The 20,104-nt window shown below is 38.4% G+C and overlaps 1 protein-coding gene across 1 annotated transcript; it reads left to right on the forward strand.

Moving 5' to 3' along the window:
* The first annotated feature begins 6,297 nt into the window (after positions 1 to 6,297).
* LOC134676011 (BUD13 homolog) lies at positions 6,298 to 15,339 on the forward strand. The gene is made up of 7 exons (XM_063534322.1): positions 6,298 to 6,484; positions 7,607 to 7,787; positions 9,871 to 10,757; positions 11,842 to 12,062; positions 13,786 to 13,879; positions 14,177 to 14,361; positions 14,797 to 15,339. Exons 1-7 carry the CDS (start codon positions 6,384 to 6,386, stop codon positions 14,967 to 14,969), a joined length of 1,842 nt encoding a protein of 613 aa, XP_063390392.1. The 5' UTR covers positions 6,298 to 6,383; the 3' UTR covers positions 14,970 to 15,339.
* The last annotated feature ends 4,765 nt before the right edge of the window (positions 15,340 to 20,104 follow it).

Below are 20,104 nucleotides of genomic sequence, written 5' to 3' on the forward strand. Positions count from 1 at the left end.
ACACGGAGAATCCGGGAGCTGGAGCCGATACTGCGGTGTGGTGCTAAACAAAATTTATACTCGCAGGTGACTTAAGGGGCCCACTGATTAACAGTCCGCGGGACGGTATCGGCCTGTCAGTTAGAACAAAATTTTGACAGTTCCGAACTACTGACAGGCCGATACCGTCCGGCGGACTGTTAATCAGTGGGCTCCTTTACCCGTTCATCCGTGTCCTCCAAATTCTAAAAGTTCACGACAATCTATCATTTTGGTCCTTTTCGAACCGCGTATTGATCCATATTTTATTTTATTTATTATATTTTCCGCCATTTCGTTTATATTTTGTAAGCCCATAGTGGCTTCACCAAAATCGCATTAACTGACAGATAGATTTACCCGTGTTTGAAGTTAAGGGACTCGTCAATTCTTGAGAAAGAATAAGGCCCACTTGCACCATTCCACCAACCCGGGGTTAACCGGTTAAACCTGGTGTTACCATGGTTACCAGTACAATTTGACACTAGGTTAATGCTTTAACCGCTTAACCGCGGGTTACTGGGATGGTGCAAGTGGCCCGAAACCTAATAAAACACCTTTGCGTTTCAGCCATACAAAGCTTGGAAGTCTAGAAGCTATAAGGTATGTTAAATTTTATGGTTTAGGTATACACATACAGTTTTGTTGTCTATGATAACTAGTGGCTAATCATAAGCTTCATAAGCCCAAAAAAATGAAAAATACTTCGTTGTGTCATTACCTCAGCGAACTCCCTATGGTCAAGTGCCATAGATCCTACTGGCACTTAAATCCTTTATGCCAATTTCTGGCATTTTGAATATTTTCCAAAAAACGAAACGACAGAAAAATTTGCTACCAATCTAACTACCGAAGCTTCTCACAAAATTTCACGACAATCGGTTGAGAAAAAACCTACAGAGAAGAAGATCCGGATATACGAAAATTTGTTGCCCAAGCTGAAACCGAGACCTTCAAATATAAATACAAATTCCTTTATTTTCAGATAACAAAATGATCCATTTTTTTGCTAGTATAGGTACATTTGATTTATAAAGATCTTAAAATAAACGTTTGCACCCAAACAATTCGCTAACGCTTGCTCAATAATGTGTAAAAACCGTGATAGTTAACTTCAGTTACCTATTAAGAATGGGAGAGGATCGGGCCCAAGAGGGCGTACCTGGGAAGACCAGCCGGTAGCCGCCCGGTCGGCCCAGACACCGCTGGGGAGACAGTGTGGATGCGTATCTGCGTCAGCTTCATGCCGACAATTGGCAGGAAATGGCGCAGGATCGGGAAAAGTGGCGTGCTCTCGTTTCGGAGACCAAGATCCTCTTTGGATCACTGAGCCATATTAGTTGGTTAAATTAAAATAAGTATTTTCTTTACTTCCAGAAATCCCTATACAGCAAAAGCAACGACCAAGACGATTTCGACGATGACAGCAATTAAACAAGTATTAATTAGTTAACGGACGGCGCTCAAGTACTCACGGATACAGAAATTTTATTTAAATAAGAAAATAAAATGCCAATAAAGGCGATGTTGCAGCAATTACCTTTCTGGTTTTTTTTAACCTACTTTTTCTTTAAAAACAAAATTTAAAGCAGGGACCGAATACCGGTATATTTTTCATACAAATTAACCGGTATTTAATTTCGGTATCTTGGTTATTTATATATTTTTGCACTTAATTTAGCTAATCTGATCAATAATTTTGTCATTACTAAATTACTTCTATGTCGGGAATTGTGGGCGTATCATACTATCTGCAGCACATCAGAACCTTCAATCGTGGATAACGAGGGCCTTCAATGAAATACGTTGTTCAACTCACAATCTTTACTGCACAAGACTCATTACAAATCACAGCACGCGATACGTTTCTTATCTTAAGCAAACCAGTGGATTTGACCCAAGAACCGCTACAGACGTCTGCTTCTCCCGTTCGATCTCATCGTGCTCCCTCTCCCCCTCTGAAGATTGATTGACAGCATAACTTCAATTGTTCTGCACTTCAATTGTTTTAACAGCGCACTCTATGACGTCTTGGCGGAACTGCGTCGAACGCCACTCAAGTGTACGTAACACCCTAGTTTGCTCTATTTGTCAAGGTTTGCATGATAAAACGCCTCTTGAAGGCGACAGATGGCACATTTCAGCCATTCTCCGACATATATATCGAAGAAATATTGTTATTTTGATTCTTATAGTTATACCGGTAACGGTCCCTGTTTTAAAGTGAAATATCATATCAAATTGGGCAATCTAACTGTCATCTGAAGGTCTAACACGAAGCTCTTGCACATTCTAGCGATAGAGGCAGATAAAGTTTAGATTTTTGTAGTTTTTGCAGTCTACCTCAGGTGTCCGCTTATTATTCAGGCGGGCTTAATATACAGGGCGTCCCACGGCTATGCCACATGGAGGGAAAGTACCTTGAATATTGTAGATGGAACATTTTACTGAAAGAAGACATTATTTTAATTTTAAAAACAATTTAAACTGGATTCATAGATTTTTGAATATTTACACGGTTGAACCGGGAATCGAACCCGCTACACGAGAAAAAAATTATCATGTAGCTTTATCATACCGATTAAAATAATGTCTAATTAACCGACTTCCAAATCTCAAAGAAGGAGGTTATCAATTCGGTTGTATGTTTTTTTTTATTTTATTTTTTTTTAGTTTTTTTTATGTTTGTTACTCCATATCTCCGTCATTACTAGATCGATTTTGAAAATTCTTTTTTGATTGAATGTTGTATGCATACAGATTGGTCCCGTTTTTGTCAAAACCCAGTTCTGATGATGGGATCCATAAGGAATCGAGGGAACTCCTCAAATCTTAAAGGCATACATATAGTGATTTTTGGGTTTTTATCAACAAATCAAGCATAGTGACATTTGATGAAGTGGAACTGCTGATGATGATCAGAACGGAACTCTTTAACGACGCATAGTTCACGGTTGGCGATTTGTCCTCTTCGTTATGTTTGTTAAGCAAGTTAAGTTTCTAAGCCACATTTTTGTCAAGCTCGAGTTCTGATGATGGGATCCATGAGGAATCAAGGGAACTCCTCAAATCTTAAAGGCATGCGTATAGAGATTTTTGTATTCACACCAGAAAATCAAGCATTTTCATTAAAAACTGTTGCATTTGATGAAGTGGAACTGCTGATGATGATCAGAACAGAACTCTTCAACGACGCATAGTTCACGGTTGTTTGTTAAGCAAGTAAGGTTTTTAAGCCACATTTTTGTCAAGCTCGAGTTCTGATGACGGGATCCATGAGGAATCAAGGGAACTCCTCAAATCTTAAAGGCATGCGTATAGAGATTTTTGTATTTACATCAGAAAATCAAGCATTTTCATTAAAAACTGTTACATTTGATGAAGTGGAACTGCTGATGATGATCAGAACAGAACTCTTCAACGACGCATAGTTCACGGTTGGCGATTTATCCTCGTCGTTATGTTTGTTAAGCAAGTTAAGTTTTTAAGCCACATTTTTGTCAAGCTCGAGTTCTGATGATGGGATCCATGAGGAATCAAGGGAACTCCTCAAATCTTAAAGGCATGCGTATAGAGATTTTTGTATTTACATCAGAAACTTAAGCATTTTCATTAAAAACTGTTGCATTTGATGAAGTGGAACTGCTGATGATGATCAGAACAGAACTCTTAAACGACGCATAGTTCACGTTTGGCGATTTTTCCTTTTCGTTATGTTCGTTAAGCAAGTTAAGTTTTTAAGCCACATTTTTGTCAAGCTCGAGTTCTGATGATGGGATCCATAAGGAATCGAGGGAACTCCTCAAATATTAAAGGCATACGTATAGATTTTTTTGTATTTTCATCATAAAATCAAGCATTTACATTAAAAACTGTCGCATTTGATGAAGTGAAACTGCTGATGATGACCAGAACAGAACTCTTCAATGACGCATGGTACACGTTTGGTGATTACGAATTTCGATTTTGACTTGGACTGGGACCCGGACTCGGAGTCATACCCGGATCCGGTTCGGACCCGGACCTGGACTCGGATCCGGATTCGGACCCGGACTCGGAACCGGACTCGGACCCGGACTCGGATCCGGACTCGGACCCGGTCTCGGACCCGGATACGGACCCGGACTCGGACCCGGACTCGGACCCGGACTCGGACCCGGACCTTGACCCAGAAAACCACTATGATACCTTAACTAAATAAACAACTATGATTACCTACCATAAAATTAATGTAGGTATAAAGTACGATGATGCCAATCTTACTAGCCCCTCCCGCTTAAACCCCCGTACACCGCACGGCATGCGCCATTAAGTGGGTTAGTTTAGGTTTGAACTGCGATCCTCACAGAACCGAACAAGGATTAGGTTAGGTTAGAACTGCGAGCCTTACAGAAACGAAATGCTACTTGAAAAGTGGGTTTGATTAGGTTCGAACTGCGAGCCGCACAGAACCGAACTGCTATCTGAGGAGTGGGTTAGGTTAGGCTAGAACTACGACCCTCATGGCTCCTCTTCTCGATAGGCCAACGCCGGCCACTCCAAGGGACGCATTTATGCGTTAGAGGGAGCAAGTGATATTGCTATCTCATTCTACCGCATGGCTGCGTCCCTTGGAGTGGCCGGCGTTGGTCCATCCTGTAGAGGAGCCATTATACAGAAGCGAAATGCTAGTAGAAAAGTGGGTGGTTTTACCTCCTTTTCTACATAGTGTACCATCTACAATAATCTTTCATCGGACCCCATGGAAGTCGGTTTTTTTTTTCTTAAAAATTATTTCAGTAAAATATTCCATCTACAATACTCAAGGTACTTTCCCTCCGGTCAGGAAATGAATGCTCAAAAAACGTTGTAGAGGGAAATGCTAGGAACACAATTTTTGACTCCGTAACTTTGTTTGGACTAGTTACGAGGTGAACATATCAAAAGTCCCCGGCTGTAGCCCCGGTGCTGGGGGGTAGAGGGGGGTAAGAAGGTCGAATTTTTCGGTTTTTCATTGATATCTTGGAAACTTTGCGTCTTAGCGACATGACTACTAAGACAAACCGAAAGCTGATAAAATTAGTTACAAGTTTTATCCAGTCAAGTTTTTCGATATCTTGAATAGTTTTTGAAATACCCGCTCTTGAAAGTTTATTTAGCGATTTTAATTTTATCTTGATATCTACATCAGTGAAGCTGTTAGGCCATGTTTGGTATCATTTTCGTATAAATCGGGGGTGCTGAATTCATTTATAGTATCACATTGACACTATTCCGAGGTAAAACCAAAATAAAAAAAATATATTTTTTTAAATCCCTCTTCACGCTTAAACCGCTGAACCACTTTCGTTGAAATTTGATATAGAAATAGTTTCAGTCTCTATACAGGACATAGGATAGTTTTTATAACCAAAAGCATCTTTTGAGGGTGTGAAAAGTGGGGTGGAAGTTTGTATGGGGAGTCAATAACCGCTGAACCGGTTTAGATGAAATTAAGGATGGTATACACCTGTGATTTAGATGAAAATGATACCAAACATGACTTCAAACCTTACCTTAAGCAGTATTAACCTCAGGAATTCAGTTTCGTCGTCGAAGTAGAATTCCCCCCAAACTCCATTTCACAACTTTAAAAGATGATTATTGAGATAAAAAGTATTTTATGTCCTGTCTTGGAACTCGAAATATCTGTATACCAAATTTCAATTAAATCGATTGAGCGGTTTAAGCGTGAAGAGGAATTAAAAAAAAAAGATATTTCTTTAAAGTTTATATGTTTTTTCTTAGGAATGGTGTCAATGTGATAACAAAAATGAATTCAGCACCCCCGATTTATACGAAAATGATACCAAACACGGCCTAGCAGCTTCACTAATGTAGATATCAAGATAAAATTGAAAGCCCTAAATAAACTTTCAAGAGCGGATATCTCAAAAACTATTCAAGATATCGAAAAGCTTTTGGTTTGTCTTAGTAGTCATGTCGCTAAGACGCAAAGTTTCCAAGATATAAGTGAAAAACCGAAAAATGAGACCTTCTTTCCCCCCTCTACCCCCCGGCACCTGGGCTACGGACTTTTGATATGTTCACCTCCTAACTAGTCCAAACAAAGTTACGGAGTCAAAAATTGTGTTCCTAGCATTTCCCTCTATATCTTCTTATTGCTTGGCCTAATAGCCGTGGGACGCCCTGTATAAGAAAAAAATTCTATTTTCGAGTAATAGGTAATAAAGTGATTTACCGGTTTTGTACATCTACGTGCACATCACTAAACCGATGACAAAACGTCAAACGCAAACGTCAAGTGTTCGTTGTTGATCGCTTGTTGTGAAACTGCGATTAATTTTATTTTACAAACTATTTTTTGACTTGAATAAGTGCTAAAAATGGCTGCTAAGATCGACCAGAAAGCTTATTTACAGAAATATTTAACTGGATCGTCGGCTGACAAAAAGAAAAAGAAAAAAAAAGTCGTGAAAGGCAAAGGGTAATGAACATAATTCTTACAAGCTTATTTCTTATTTTCTGGAATATCTGTTGTACTATTTTTCTTTTTAATGTAATTTACACTATCAAGAAGTAGTCCAAAAGCATTTATCTGTATAAAAGTACAATTTGTTAGTAATTAATTCGATTTTAAAGGCATAACCTCAAAAACTGGTTTCTATCCATTCAAGGTAAAAAATCGGACGTAATCAACGTTTTTACTTAAAAAGCTAGTTTATTAAGTTTTACGAATAAAATTAACTGCCTTAAATAGCCCTTAGGTCCTTTATTTTATTAAAAACTTGGCAAAGTTTACCCATATTGATACATCATTAAACAGAGGGTGGTATACCTGTCTGTCCAATTTCTTGTCCAATGTGCATTGCGACTCACTCTCTCTCTAAGCCAAATGTGAGATGCAAATACACATTGGACCATTATATTGGACAGATGGAATACCACCCTTACTCGTAGCACCATTTTTATAATCTACAAACTTTTAGATAATTAATACTCATATATTTATTTAGTTCTTTTAGGATCAGAAAGAGTATATGAATAAGATTTTTTTTTTAGAAAATGATGTATAATCATGCTGCGGCCTGGCAAAAAAGAGTAAAAATTAAAAAGTGACAACACTGTAGCGTCGTCACGTTCTCTTATATAAGTTGATATGAAAAGGACGACACTACAGTGTTGCCACTTTTTAATTTCTACTCTTTTTTGCCAGGCTGTACTTGAGGTTATTCCATTATTATATATGCTTACTTGTATGGCTCTTAAATTTTTTTTAAGTATTGTGTCGCTTAACTTCAAACTCGGGTAAAACCATTTGACCCTCTTAGCAAATATCTACCCTCTTACCTTTTCTTAATACCAAAATCGCATAACTTGACAGATAGATTTACCCGTGTTTGAAGTTAAGGGACTCTACAATTCTTGAGAAAGAATAAGGTCCACTTGCACCATTCACTAACCCAGGGTTAACTGGTTAGACCTGGAGTTACCATTTTTACCAGTAACAATTTGACACTCGGTTAACGGTTTAACTGCTTAACCCCGGGTTAGTGGAATAGTGCAAATGACCCTAAGTATAATATTGACTTACCTTAAAACTTTACAGAATCAAATTGATTGACGATGACATAGACTTGTCCAAGCTCCGTCCGCTAGACGGTGATGAGTTTATACTGGACGGGGGCGAGGACGCCCCGCAGATCGCAGGCATCATTGATGAGAGGCCCGAGGAAGTGCAGAAGATGGAGCAGTTTAAGACAAGCTCCAAGTGGAAAGTTGTTAACCAAGTATGTTGCTTTTTATAAGAAACTCTGTCCACTAGATAGTGATAAGTTGGACAGCGAGGATGGCCTGCACACAAGCAAAGTTTCTTAGAAAAACTGTTGTACCATATTCTACTAACATGCTTAGTGATGATCGTTTATGGAAAGGCTTTATAAGTACAGTCACCACACGGGAATGTTGAGCCACTTACCACTGTTCGCAACTTGGTCGAATAATCCAAGTCGGGGTCCGAACTCTTACCAGTCTCGTATCACGACTTCGGCCGAACTCTGCTGACCAATGGGGCGGTCGTTGCTACAGTTACGTAAAACCAAATACGGTTAGCCAATGACCGCCCGTGTTTTCTTCGGAAGGTGGCGTTACTATGGTTACGTAATAACAAAAATATTTAACCAAGGATTGATAGCGATTTTTCCGGAAGCTGACGTTACTATGGTTACATTACAACATCCGCTTTAGTCCTAGAAACGTCTATTTGACTGCTAAGCTGCTATGTAGAAATTTTCGTTCACTTTCCTTTTAACGGCAGCCATTTCCATATAATTCATAAACTGAAACTCATGTAGATAACAGCTGTCAAAAGGAAAGTGAATGAAAAATATAATTATAAATAAGCAGAAGTTCATTATTTTACGAATATTTTATTGTGTTCTTTTTATTGGAATTTAAAACATTTCTTTGTAATGTTGTCTAATACCCTCATTACTGTCTCGTAAAATCTCGCCTATTAATGTCAGTTAAATCATGGCATCCAATTTGAAAAAAATACTAGTAGATTACTAAACGGTTTTAGACGAATTCATGAAGAACTCTCGTTATCCAGTTTCCGCTAGGAACAACGACATCTAGCGTCTGATTCAAACGAGTAACTTCAAAATTTAATGGCCGTTGGCTAATCCTTTTCGTAGACGAAGGAATTTTTATTACGTCAACTAGTTTTGACATAGTGAAATTTTGACGCAACAAAGCAACCAAGATATCATCGGGTAACATCGGTCATATCGCGATCGTGCCTACTAACGAAAAATACCGAACCCATTATATTACACGACTAAATTGCGTCCATTGCCAAGTGGCTCAACATTCCCATGTGGTGACTGTACCATAAATATTAATGTTTTGTTATTTTCTTCTTCTTTCTCGTTCCCTCAATGCTGAGGATCGCGACCACATGCAACATCTCTCCATTGATTGCAGTCATAAGCCAAGTGGACCGCACGGTGCAGGCTGCCGCCACTCGTCTTCTTCATGGCGTCAGACCATCTCTTACGAGCCCCACCCTGAGCGCGTTTCCCATTCATTCACCCCAAGATGAGACACTTCTCCATATCATGCATTGGTGATCTCATAATGTGTCCGAAAAATCTATGGGTTCGTTCATGGCATGCTTTGGAGAGCCTTGTGGTAATATTGAGTTCTTCCAAAATAGAGATGTTGTTCTTCTAGCTGTCCAAGATATACGCAGCAATCTTCGCCAACACCACATTTCAAAAGCGTCAATCTTAGCAACATCACAGCTTTTCAGGCTCCAAGTTTCGGCACCGTACATAAATATCGAGAGGACAAGAGCTCGAACCTTTTTTGTTATTTTATGTGTCCTAAAACCCGGCAATAGCGAGTGACAAGAAAAAGTTGATTCACCCACATTTTTGTTGGGGCGATTTTCTGCAACTCGACAACTGGCGCCTATTTTGCGTAACAGGGGGTGGGATAGTCCTGCCAGCCCAGCTCCTCAAGGAATCCTATCAAAACATTCATGTTGAGTAGGACCTCGGGGAGGTCTCTTGGGGATCCAAGATGATTTGCCCTGTATGGGGCCACTCCGCTGCATTCCAACGTAACTTTTGTGTAAAAATACCTTCGTCAAAGCTGGTTAAAAATGTAACCTCTCGAACCTGTCATAAAAAACAAATTCTATTCACAATAATGGGCTAATTTTGATGCTATTCTAGAACACACAACACACAAAATTTGTGTATATTTAATATACCATACCATAACTTGTTACTAGATAAGTTCGAAATCTTAAACTTACACATTATAACATTATAGATGTTATTTTAACCAAAATTTCAACTATTTCAGGATGATGGTTTCAACAGTAGACTACAAGTACAAGAAATAAAAAGAGACATCAAAGAGAAAGAGAAGGAAAATGAACTAATTTTCGGCAAAATGTACAGTGATTCTGAAGACGAAAAACAATCAGAAAAAGATAACTCAAAGACTAACGATAAAGATTCCAAAAAGGCTCAAAATAGCGATAGTGATATTAGTCCGCCAAAGCAAAGATCATCTCAAAAAGACGAGAAATATGATTCAGATCAGTCCCCTCCTAGAAAGAATAGTCAAAAAAGAGAGAAGAGAAGAGGTCATGACTCCGACGAGTCACCACCAAGAAGGAAAGATCAAAGAAGTAAAAAGAATTATGATTCTGACCAATCACCCCCAAGAAGAGATCAACAAAAGAAGAATTACGACTCAGATCAGTCACCTCCAAGAAAATCTCAGAAAGAACAGAAAAGATCAGGCCTATCACTTTCTAGAAAAGGTCAAAAAGAAAAGAGTAAGAATTATGACTCTGATGTATCGCCTCCAAGAAAGAATCAAAGAAAGTACGACTGCGATCAATCGCCGCCAAAAAAAAGGGAAAACAGACCGAAAGAAAGAAGAAAACCAAGCCGTTGGGGTGAATGGGAGAAAGAACAGGATTCAGATATGTCACCGCAAAGAAAATCAAGTAAAAGCTCAAAATCTCCTAAAAGATATTCAAGGTCACCACAAAGAAAGGCTAAACACTCACACGGTTCTACCTCACCAAGAAGGACAGATGAAAGGAAAAGGAAATCGCCAAGGAGGGGTTCTGATTCTGATTTGTCACCGCCGAGGAAACAGAAGAATAAAGAGAAACGGAGAAGATCGTCAGACTCTGACTTGTCGCCGCCCAGAAGGAATGGTGCTAAGAATAGAAGGTACAGTTAATTCATATATTCAATTCAATTCAATTCAATTCAATATTTTTATTTCGAATAAAAAAATCCATATTATTGTTAGTACAAGCAACACTTATAAATCTATATTAGTAATAAAAAGAACATAAAAACAAACAAAAATAATTACTTATTTACTTACAACTAAAAGCGGCGTGGTGCGGCGACCGGCGGCGCGTGCAGCCGCACCCAGCGCGCGAACATAGGCGAGTCCCAGCGCTGCGCCAGCACGTTTAGAATATTTTGTTTTCTTTTTAAAGTTAACATAAGATCATTTTCACAGCTAATACCATGTTCATTTTGTTGTCACCCTTTCCTAACCGCTAGAGTTAGGAAAGTATAGTAGTCTCGCTTGAGAAACTTAACGAATTTAGACTTTGATCTTAAACAGTGACTTTGATAATTAATTGATATTTACCACTATATTTCATTGAAGGAAAACGACGTAAACAAATTAGACTGATTTTCGGCCGTATTTTCGTTAATACAGCCAGAATAAATTTCAACAGGTATCAGCTTTTATTTTATCAACACTGGCACTAGAAAGAAATGATTGCTGATTACTCCACCGACGAGGGCAAAGCTCTTAAGTTATGATGATGATGATCAGCATTAATCTTAAGATTAGGTTGCTACACAGACAAAACATCCTCCAGACTGAGCATAGTCGCGCTACCCCCTCTGCCACTCATACGGTAATTTTACTCCATGTTTGAGTCGAAAGTGTCTTTGTGTGACGTCCGTGTCTTCGCCCACCTCGTCCCACGCACCCCCGCATTGTTGGCATCATCGGTTGCATGAAATAATTGCTCTAAATTCAGTCTAGAGGATTCCTAGTCTCTGGGTTGCTAAAAAGCGTACCCGGATTTCCTTTAGCATACATTACATTAAAATTATTGTATTAGAACATATAATTTGTCAAACAACTTGGTCAGTAGAAAAAGGCGCGAAATTCAAATTTTCTATGGGACGATAAACTTTCACGCCACATTTATTAAATTTGCCGCTATTTTCTACTGACGGAAATGGCTTGACAGACTATAATTGTATTTTTTTTTCTTTATAGAAACAGTGACTCTGACCAGTCACCACCCCGAAGAAAAAATGACAGCCCACCGCCAACCCACAAGAAAATGGCTAGGACACTCGATGGAAAGCTAGCGGGTCTACAAGACGCCGGACAACTAAGGCAGGAGAATGAAGCGTTCAGGAGGAGAGAGGAGGAAGCCTTTAGTAGGATGAACGATGAAGTTTCGGGGAGAAATGCTAAAGTAGTTTCTAGGAAGAGTAAGTAATTTAGTCTATTCGACTAGAGTCTTCACCTGCCATCTTTGAACTGATATGAATGAATGAATGAGTGAATGAATGATAAAGAAATGTTATCGGGACTACAAGATGCTGGACAACTAAGGCAGGAGAATGAAGCGTTCAGGAGGAGAGAGGAGGAAGCCTTTAGTAGGATGAACGATAAAGTTTCAGGGAGAAATGCTAAAGTAGTTTCTAGAAATGGTAAGTAATTTAGTCTATTCGACTAGGCCTTTAGAGTCTTCACCTGCCATCTTTGAACTGATATGAATGAATGAATGAGTGAATGAATTATAAAGAAATGTTATCGGGACTACAAGATGCTGGACAACTAAGGCAGGAGAGTGAAGCGTTCAGGAGGAGAGAGGAGGAAGCCTTTAGTAGGATGAACGATGAAGTTTCGGGGAGAAATGCTAAAGTCGTTTCTAGAAAGAGTAAGTAATTTAGTCTATTCGACTAGGCCTTTAGAGTCTTCACCTGCCATCTTTGAACTGATATGAATGAATGAATGATAAAGAAATGTTATCGGGGCTAAAAGATGCCGGACAACTGAGGCAGGAGAATGAAGCGTTCAGGAGGAGAGAGGAGGAAGCCTTTAGTAGGATGAACGATGAAGTTTCGGGGAGAAATGCTAAAGTAGTTTCTAGAAAGAGTAAGTAATTTAGTCTATTCGACTAGAGTCTTCACCTGCCATCTTTGAACTGATATGAATGAATGAGTACGAATGAATGATAAAGAAATGTTATTGGGGCTACAAGAAGCCGAATAACTGAGGCAGGAGAATGAAGCGTTCAGGAGGAGAGAGGAGGAAGCCTTTAGTAGGATGAACGATGAAGTTTCAGGGAGAAATGCTAAAGTAGTTTCTAGGAAGAGTAAGTAATTTAGTATATTTTACAAGCTTTTATTTAGTTTCACCTGACCGCTGTCTGTCTGTGTGTAATCAAATCTTGCAAGTTAAATTTGATCCACCTCCCGATTTCCGATTGAGCTGATATTTTGCATATGTACGTAAGTCGGGTGACAATGCAATATTATGGTGTCATCGAGCTGATCTGATGATAAAAGAACGAAACCTAATAGTGTTTGGGGCTTTTAGAATTGTCTCTATGAGCATTAGTTGCCTGTGGAAAGAAAAGTACAGTCAACGATAAAAGCTTGTACTTACCAAAAATGAAATTTTTGCCAAAAACTTATTACTAGACAGTAACATCCTTTTCGATAGTCGTGAACATCTTCTGACTGATGATGAAACTTCTTCTTCCTTGCGTTATCCCGGCATTTTGCCATGGCTCCTGGGAGTCTGGGGTCCGCTTGACAACTAATCCCAAGAATTGACGTAGGCACTAGTTTTTACGAAAGCAACTGCCATCAGACCTTCCAACCCAGAGGGTAAACTTAGGCCTTATTGGGATTAGTCCGGTTTCCTCACGATGTTTTCCTTCACCGAAAAACGACTGGTAAATATCAAATGATATTTCGTACGTAAGTTCCGAAAAACTCATTGGTACGAGCCGGCGTTTGAATTTGAATCCGCGACCTCCGAATTGAAAGTCGCACGCTCTCACCGCTAGGCCACCAGCGCTTACACTGATGATGAAACTTACTATATGATTTTGCCCAATGAACTACGGGAGACTTTTTTGACGATTTGCAATATTCTTTTAATCTACTCAGTATTCAATGATTTTTTTTCTTCTGTATTTAGGTAAGAGAGAAACGTCAGAAGAAAGACAGAAGCAGAAAGAAAAAGCGGAGAGGCAAAAGGAACTTGATGAGAAGTACAAAAAATGGAGCAGAGGGTAAGTTTATTTTTAGGGTTCCGTAACTAAAGGGTAAAAACGGGACCCTATTACCAAGACTCCACTGTCCGTCTGTCTGTCACCAGGCTGTATCTCATGAACCGTGATAGTTAGACAGTTGTAATTTTCACAGATGATATATTTTTGTTGCCGCTATAACAAGAATAAAATAAATATTTAAGTGGGGCTCCCATACAACAAACGTGATTTTATTGCCGTTTTTTGCGTAATGGCACGGAACCCTTCGTGCGCGAGTCCGACTCGCACTTGTCCGCTTAATTTAAAATTCTCTTTCAGCTTAAAACAGATTGAAGACCAAGAGTCCCGCGTCCAAGAGTTCATGCATGAGGCATCCAAACCTCTAGCCAGACATAAAGACGACGCCGATCTAGAGAGCAGGCTTAAAAACATCGAGAGAGAGGGAGACCCTATGCTGGCTTACATGAGAGAGAAGAAGAGAGAACGAGGGGACCTGCCACCAGGTATGATTAGTTTGATGTTAAAAAATCCCGGGATTTTTCCGGGGAATCCCGGACAGGGTTTTATTATTAGGATTTATGAAATAGTCCATAAATTCCTGCGATCTAATTCTTCGATGATTTTTTAATAGTGCGAGGTGTGAAAGTGAAATTATTTTTATTTTTCTATTAGTCTACTTTGAATTAGTAGAGAATCATAGATAAAATTATAATTATTATTGTGGGCCTATTGTGTCCCACGGCTGGGCAAAGCCCCCCCTCTTATTCCATTCGTCCCGGTTTTAAGCTACATCTTATGTTACCAATTCCAAAAAAAAAACTTTTTAATGTAGGATGCTCTGACACTTCTAGCTGAACTAAAATACTCATCATACAACGATCCAGACAACTATAATAACCATTATACAACGATTTACTGAACTATAATACACATTTCAGAACGGCCCACATACAAAGGCAGTTTCCCGCCAAACCGCTTCAACATCCGTCCCGGTTACCGCTGGGACGGCGTAGATCGTTCCAATGGCTACGAGAAAAGTTTCTTCGAACACCAAAGTAAAAGGCGAGCGCAGGAAGAAGAGGCCTATAAATGGAGTACTGAAGACCTATAAGCGACCTTATGGGTAGGGATATTGAGTTCATTTTGCATTGACTTGGTTTAGACACTTATGACTTTTAAAATTCGTCCTTTACCGGTGAGAGCACTGACTCTTTAGTCACTGAAGACTTATAAGCGACCTTATGGCTAGAGACATTGAGTGCATTTTGCATTGACTTGATTGAGACATTTGTGGCAGTTTGAAGATGAGGTCTGTAAATGGAACACTGGTGATCTATAAGCGACCTTATGGCTAGAGACATTGAGTGCATTTTAGATTGACTTGGTTTAGACATGTCTGTTTTAAAATTCGACCGTTACCGGTGAGAGCACTGACTCTCTAGTCACTGAAGACTTATAAGCGACCTTATGGTTAGAGAAATTGAGTGCATTTTGCATTGACTTGGTTTAGACATTTGTGGCATTTTGAAGTTCGATTTGTTTGAAAATGAGGTTTGTAAATGGAACACTGAAGGTTTATAAGCGACCTTATGGTTAAAGACATCGAGTGCATTTTAGATTGACTTATGACTGTTTTAAATTTTGATAATTACTTATGAATATTTTTAACCTTATGGTTAGAGACATAGAGTTCAATTTGTAAACGTCAAGATTATGAAAATGGGATAATTAATAATTATACTTCGAATGGCCTACGAATGAACTGAAAGTTTCGAAATACGAAAAGTGATATATAAGGATTTTTTCTACAAAAAAAAAATACTTGCACTATAATTGACACTCTTTATGCACGCTATTTATAAAATTCTGTAGTTCTTAAACAAAAATAAAATAAAACATACTGTAATGAATTAATTTAACTTAGGGCTGGATTAGGGTCTCCCCAAATATATCGACGCGCATTCGGCAAAAGCCGATAGGAAAAAGCTTTATGTCCGCGCAATAAGAGCGAAAAAGTCGTCGTTCGGCTCGGCTCGCATCGGCCGGCGCCGGCCGGCGCGTCGTCGGCTTCTTCGCTCTTATTGCGTGGACATAAAGCTTTTTCCTATCGGCTTTTGCCGAATGCGCGTCGATATATTTGGGGAGACCCTTACACTATTTTTTAATGTAATCTAGTGCGGACACGCCCTTTGGACTTAATTTTTAACAAATACTTATTAATTGTAGATGAGGTGTTAAATCTTAGAAAAGAAAACGAATTGTCAAAGGACAACTTTGAAAAGGCTAGCATGAGTTGCGTTCTCGCGCGACTTCAAGTATGGACTCAGCGCGTGAGTCCATGCTTGAAGTCGCGCGCGAGAACGCAACTTATGCTAGTAGGTCAGAAAGAGACTCAAATCTAAGAGCGAATTCTTCTTAGATTTTAATACCTCTTCTACTAACGTTTAGTTTATACAGGGTGGCCCATTTAGATCGGACAGTATGGGAAAATCTGAAACTATAAGACATACGACGATCTTCTTAGGAACCATGTCGTCGATTTTAGTAACAAGAAAAACTGCATTCATACATTTAAAAAAAAATGTGTACTCGGCTCTGGAATCGACAATAGGTTTTGAAAAATAAAACTAAGTAACACTATTTCTATTTAGATATCGATTGTGTAGGTCTTAAGCAGTAAATGTTACTATGAAACATGATGTCTGAAATGAATAAAATGCATTGTTTTCACATCCTTTAATTTATTTTAGTAAGTTTTCGAAATGACCAACATTTGTTTCAGATTTTTTACAAGCTTTTATTTACATACCTGACCGTTGTGTGTGATATCGAATCTTGCAAGTTAAATTTGATCCACTTCCCGGTTTCCGATTGAGCTGAAATTTTGCATACATACGTAAGTGACAATGCAATATTATGGTGTCCTCGAGGTGATCTGATGATGGAGACCGGAGGTGGCCATAGGAACTATGTGATAAAATAACGAAACCTAATTGTGTTTGGGGTTTTAAATTGTCGCGATGAGCATTAGTTGCCTGTGGAAAGAAAAGTACAGTCAGCGATAAAAGCTTGTACCAAAAATGAAATTTTTGCCAAAAACTTATTTTCACCTTACTGTTTTAGATTTTCCCACACTGACCAATCTAAATGGGCCATCCTGTATAACGTTTTGGTTACCTTCTACTAAATATGTAACTGGATAAAATAAATCGGTGTTAAATGTTCGTGTAAGTAGACTGGGACTACTGTCAGATAATTTACTGACAAACTTACAAATTCAGTTCAGACAAGTATGTCAGTTGGTTAACTAACAGTGTGAAATAGAAGATTAATGTCGTATATCGATGTTAGTATTATGGTTACCTTCCGAAAACTATCAAATGGCTTAAAAACTAGCCATTTGGGCACATATTTTTATGGTTTTGAGATATATCCGTGAGCCAGGAGACAATTCGTATACCACATTTCAAGTGTTACTCAGGAGACATTCAAAATAACAATAATAATTTGTCACTTAAAACGGATTACATCATACTATATATTAGTTTCCTTCACTTGGATTTTTATGTTTGTTAAAGAATATGTAACATAAGTATATGTAATTATATGCCTTTGGTAATTTTCGGGAGGTAACCAAATTGACTGTAGTGCCCCATAATGCCAAAGACTGTACGAGATACCCCCAGTCTTCCAAGCCCTGTAACTCTATCTATTCAGAAATAAATTCAATATTTGGAAAACCATTTTATGAACTACATATTAAAATATTGGTGACTGTCAATGTTTGGTCATAGACCTAAGATAATTGAGTAAATTTCTTCACGTAGATACTCCACGATTTTTTTATAGCACAGAATTATTTCATGTAGCTATACTTATCCTAAAAAAGCAACTATTACGAGTAAATTAGCATGTCTGTGTTTTTTTTTCAAATAAGTGAATTCAGAAAGAAACTATGAATCTTATACATATATAAAATATAGATCTCGGACAGAACAGACACAAAATTCTGGGATATGAATGATTAATAGCAAACGATAGTATCTAATAGTAAAAACGAGAAAAGTATTAAACTTTGCCCTCTAGCATAACTTCAGAAAGTGTATCTGTAACTATTTTAAAGTTATTTCGCTTTTACTGAACTGTGACGCTGTGGGCAAAGTTACGTTAAAGAGCAAAGTTTTATACATTTACGGTACCTACGCATAGGTGACTGTTTTGGAAATTCACCACCCCCGGTGTAAATGACAAAAACCTAATCTCACTCGGAAGGAGTAGGTTGTCAACATCCGTTTAATCCGAGACCTTTATTTTCTATTAGATTTTTGGATCAATCAAATTTTTCGTCACCCAGGAGACAACTCAAAGCTATAGTTTCTTAACAAAATTGTATCTCTACGTAATATGCTAATGAAATGTTAAATTTATATGACCTAATTGTACCTAGTACTTAATAGTTTTGTGATCTAAAATAATGTAGTGAGCCAAGAGACAAAATCAAACAAAAAAATTTGATTGACCCATTAATGAAAAAAAAAACGAAAACTACTATGTTAACTAAGTTTACAATAACAGGCCAATTCGAACGTACACTGATATCAGAATGACATCTAACTGATGTCATTCAGTTATCGTGCATTTCGCTCGTACTTGTCCGTACATGTATTGGCATAGGCGAGACGCACGATAGCTCAATAACATGATTCTAATATAATTTTGATACGTTCGAATTAGTCTGTAAAACAAGAAATTTATCTTATGAAAGCCTAAGTCCAATGATTTGAAATTGAACCTTATACACAATATATAAAGATAGTTTTTGATTGATATTTTTGAAATCACTTTGTATGTCGACTGACTTTCGCAAGGTCTTATGACGCTTTTGCGTTTCGAAAGTGGACTTTATGTGGAAGATATAAGGTTGGAAATACAAGAGTTTGCAAAAGGCAGTTGAATTATGTATTGATGTTAGCTACACAAATAAACAGGGATTATATGTTGTGTAAATAAATGGAATTTTAAATGTGAATGTTTTTTTTTTCTTATAAGAGACACCCCACACTAGCATCTTTTGAGCGTCGGCGTTTATAAAGGAGCAATCAAAATCTACCCTCAAATGGCTTCTTAAGTCAGTTGAGGGTAGATAAAAACATTACGTGATCAAATAATGTAGGTTAAAGTCAGGTCGTTCAGTGACAGATCCAGGTGTTTTGTATTTGGTTGGTTAATCAATAAATATTATAACTAGCCGAAAATGTACAAATTGTTTACTTTTATTAAGTACAGTCAAGGAATTTAAATTCCGACCCATTTCGTACTTTGTCACAGTGACAATCAATATGAAAGCCGCTAGAGACCTCATACGGTTGTCACTGTGACAAAGTACGAAATGGGTCGGAATTTAAATTCCTTGACTGTACCTAAAGATACAGAGATATGGAAAATGGCGTCGCTGCGCAGTTGCGTCAACGTTGCCTCGAGCAACCAACATAAAGTTGACTAAACACCGACGCTCGAGAGACGCTAGTGTGTGGTGGCTCTAAAACCTTTTTCCTTTCCTTAACCCCCATTCGCACGACAGCTTTTTCAACGCGCGTTAGCGTTTGAATGACACAAATGGATAACTATGCACATATGTATTCACACGACAGCGGTGGCGCTTTTTATAAAGCGTTGTTGGATTTTCGACTTTAAGCCTTGGTCATTAAGTCGAATTTAGAGTGCGGAATTGCGCTTGAATCTGCAAGCGCTTTTTTAACGCGCGTTGAAAAAGCTGTCGTGCGAATGGGGGCATAAACTTTCTGCTCTTGACTACGCTACGATGCAAGGAGAATTCTCACCTCTTGTAGTGTTACAGTTACATAATAGGTGATAATAGCATTTACACACAGTGTTGCCACAGTATAATAAAGAGTACTAACGTAAAGTATGGACACTCCCTGCCTCCCGTTGAAAGTGCCGCCCACCCGCTCTCGGTTACCTCACAGTTACCGGCTGGCAAGGACGCGACGACGCGGTGCGCAGAGCGGGGGCCACGTAAAATATTCAAATATTAAACAAATATTTACAAAACCTATCATATCACACTGAAAACAACACAATATCTATATGAACAAAAAAATCATGTTTTCAACTTACGTAATATTTTGGTGGCCTGATTTCCTTACAAAAATTTTGTTACTTCGTTTATACTGATTCAAAATAGGAAACTATTGTATAAATCGAGCTTAGGGCTTACAGCATAAT

Source organism: Cydia fagiglandana, chromosome 23 (assembly GCF_963556715.1).
Source record: "Cydia fagiglandana chromosome 23, ilCydFagi1.1, whole genome shotgun sequence".
In the NCBI taxonomy this organism is placed as follows: domain Eukaryota; kingdom Metazoa; phylum Arthropoda; class Insecta; order Lepidoptera; family Tortricidae; genus Cydia; species Cydia fagiglandana.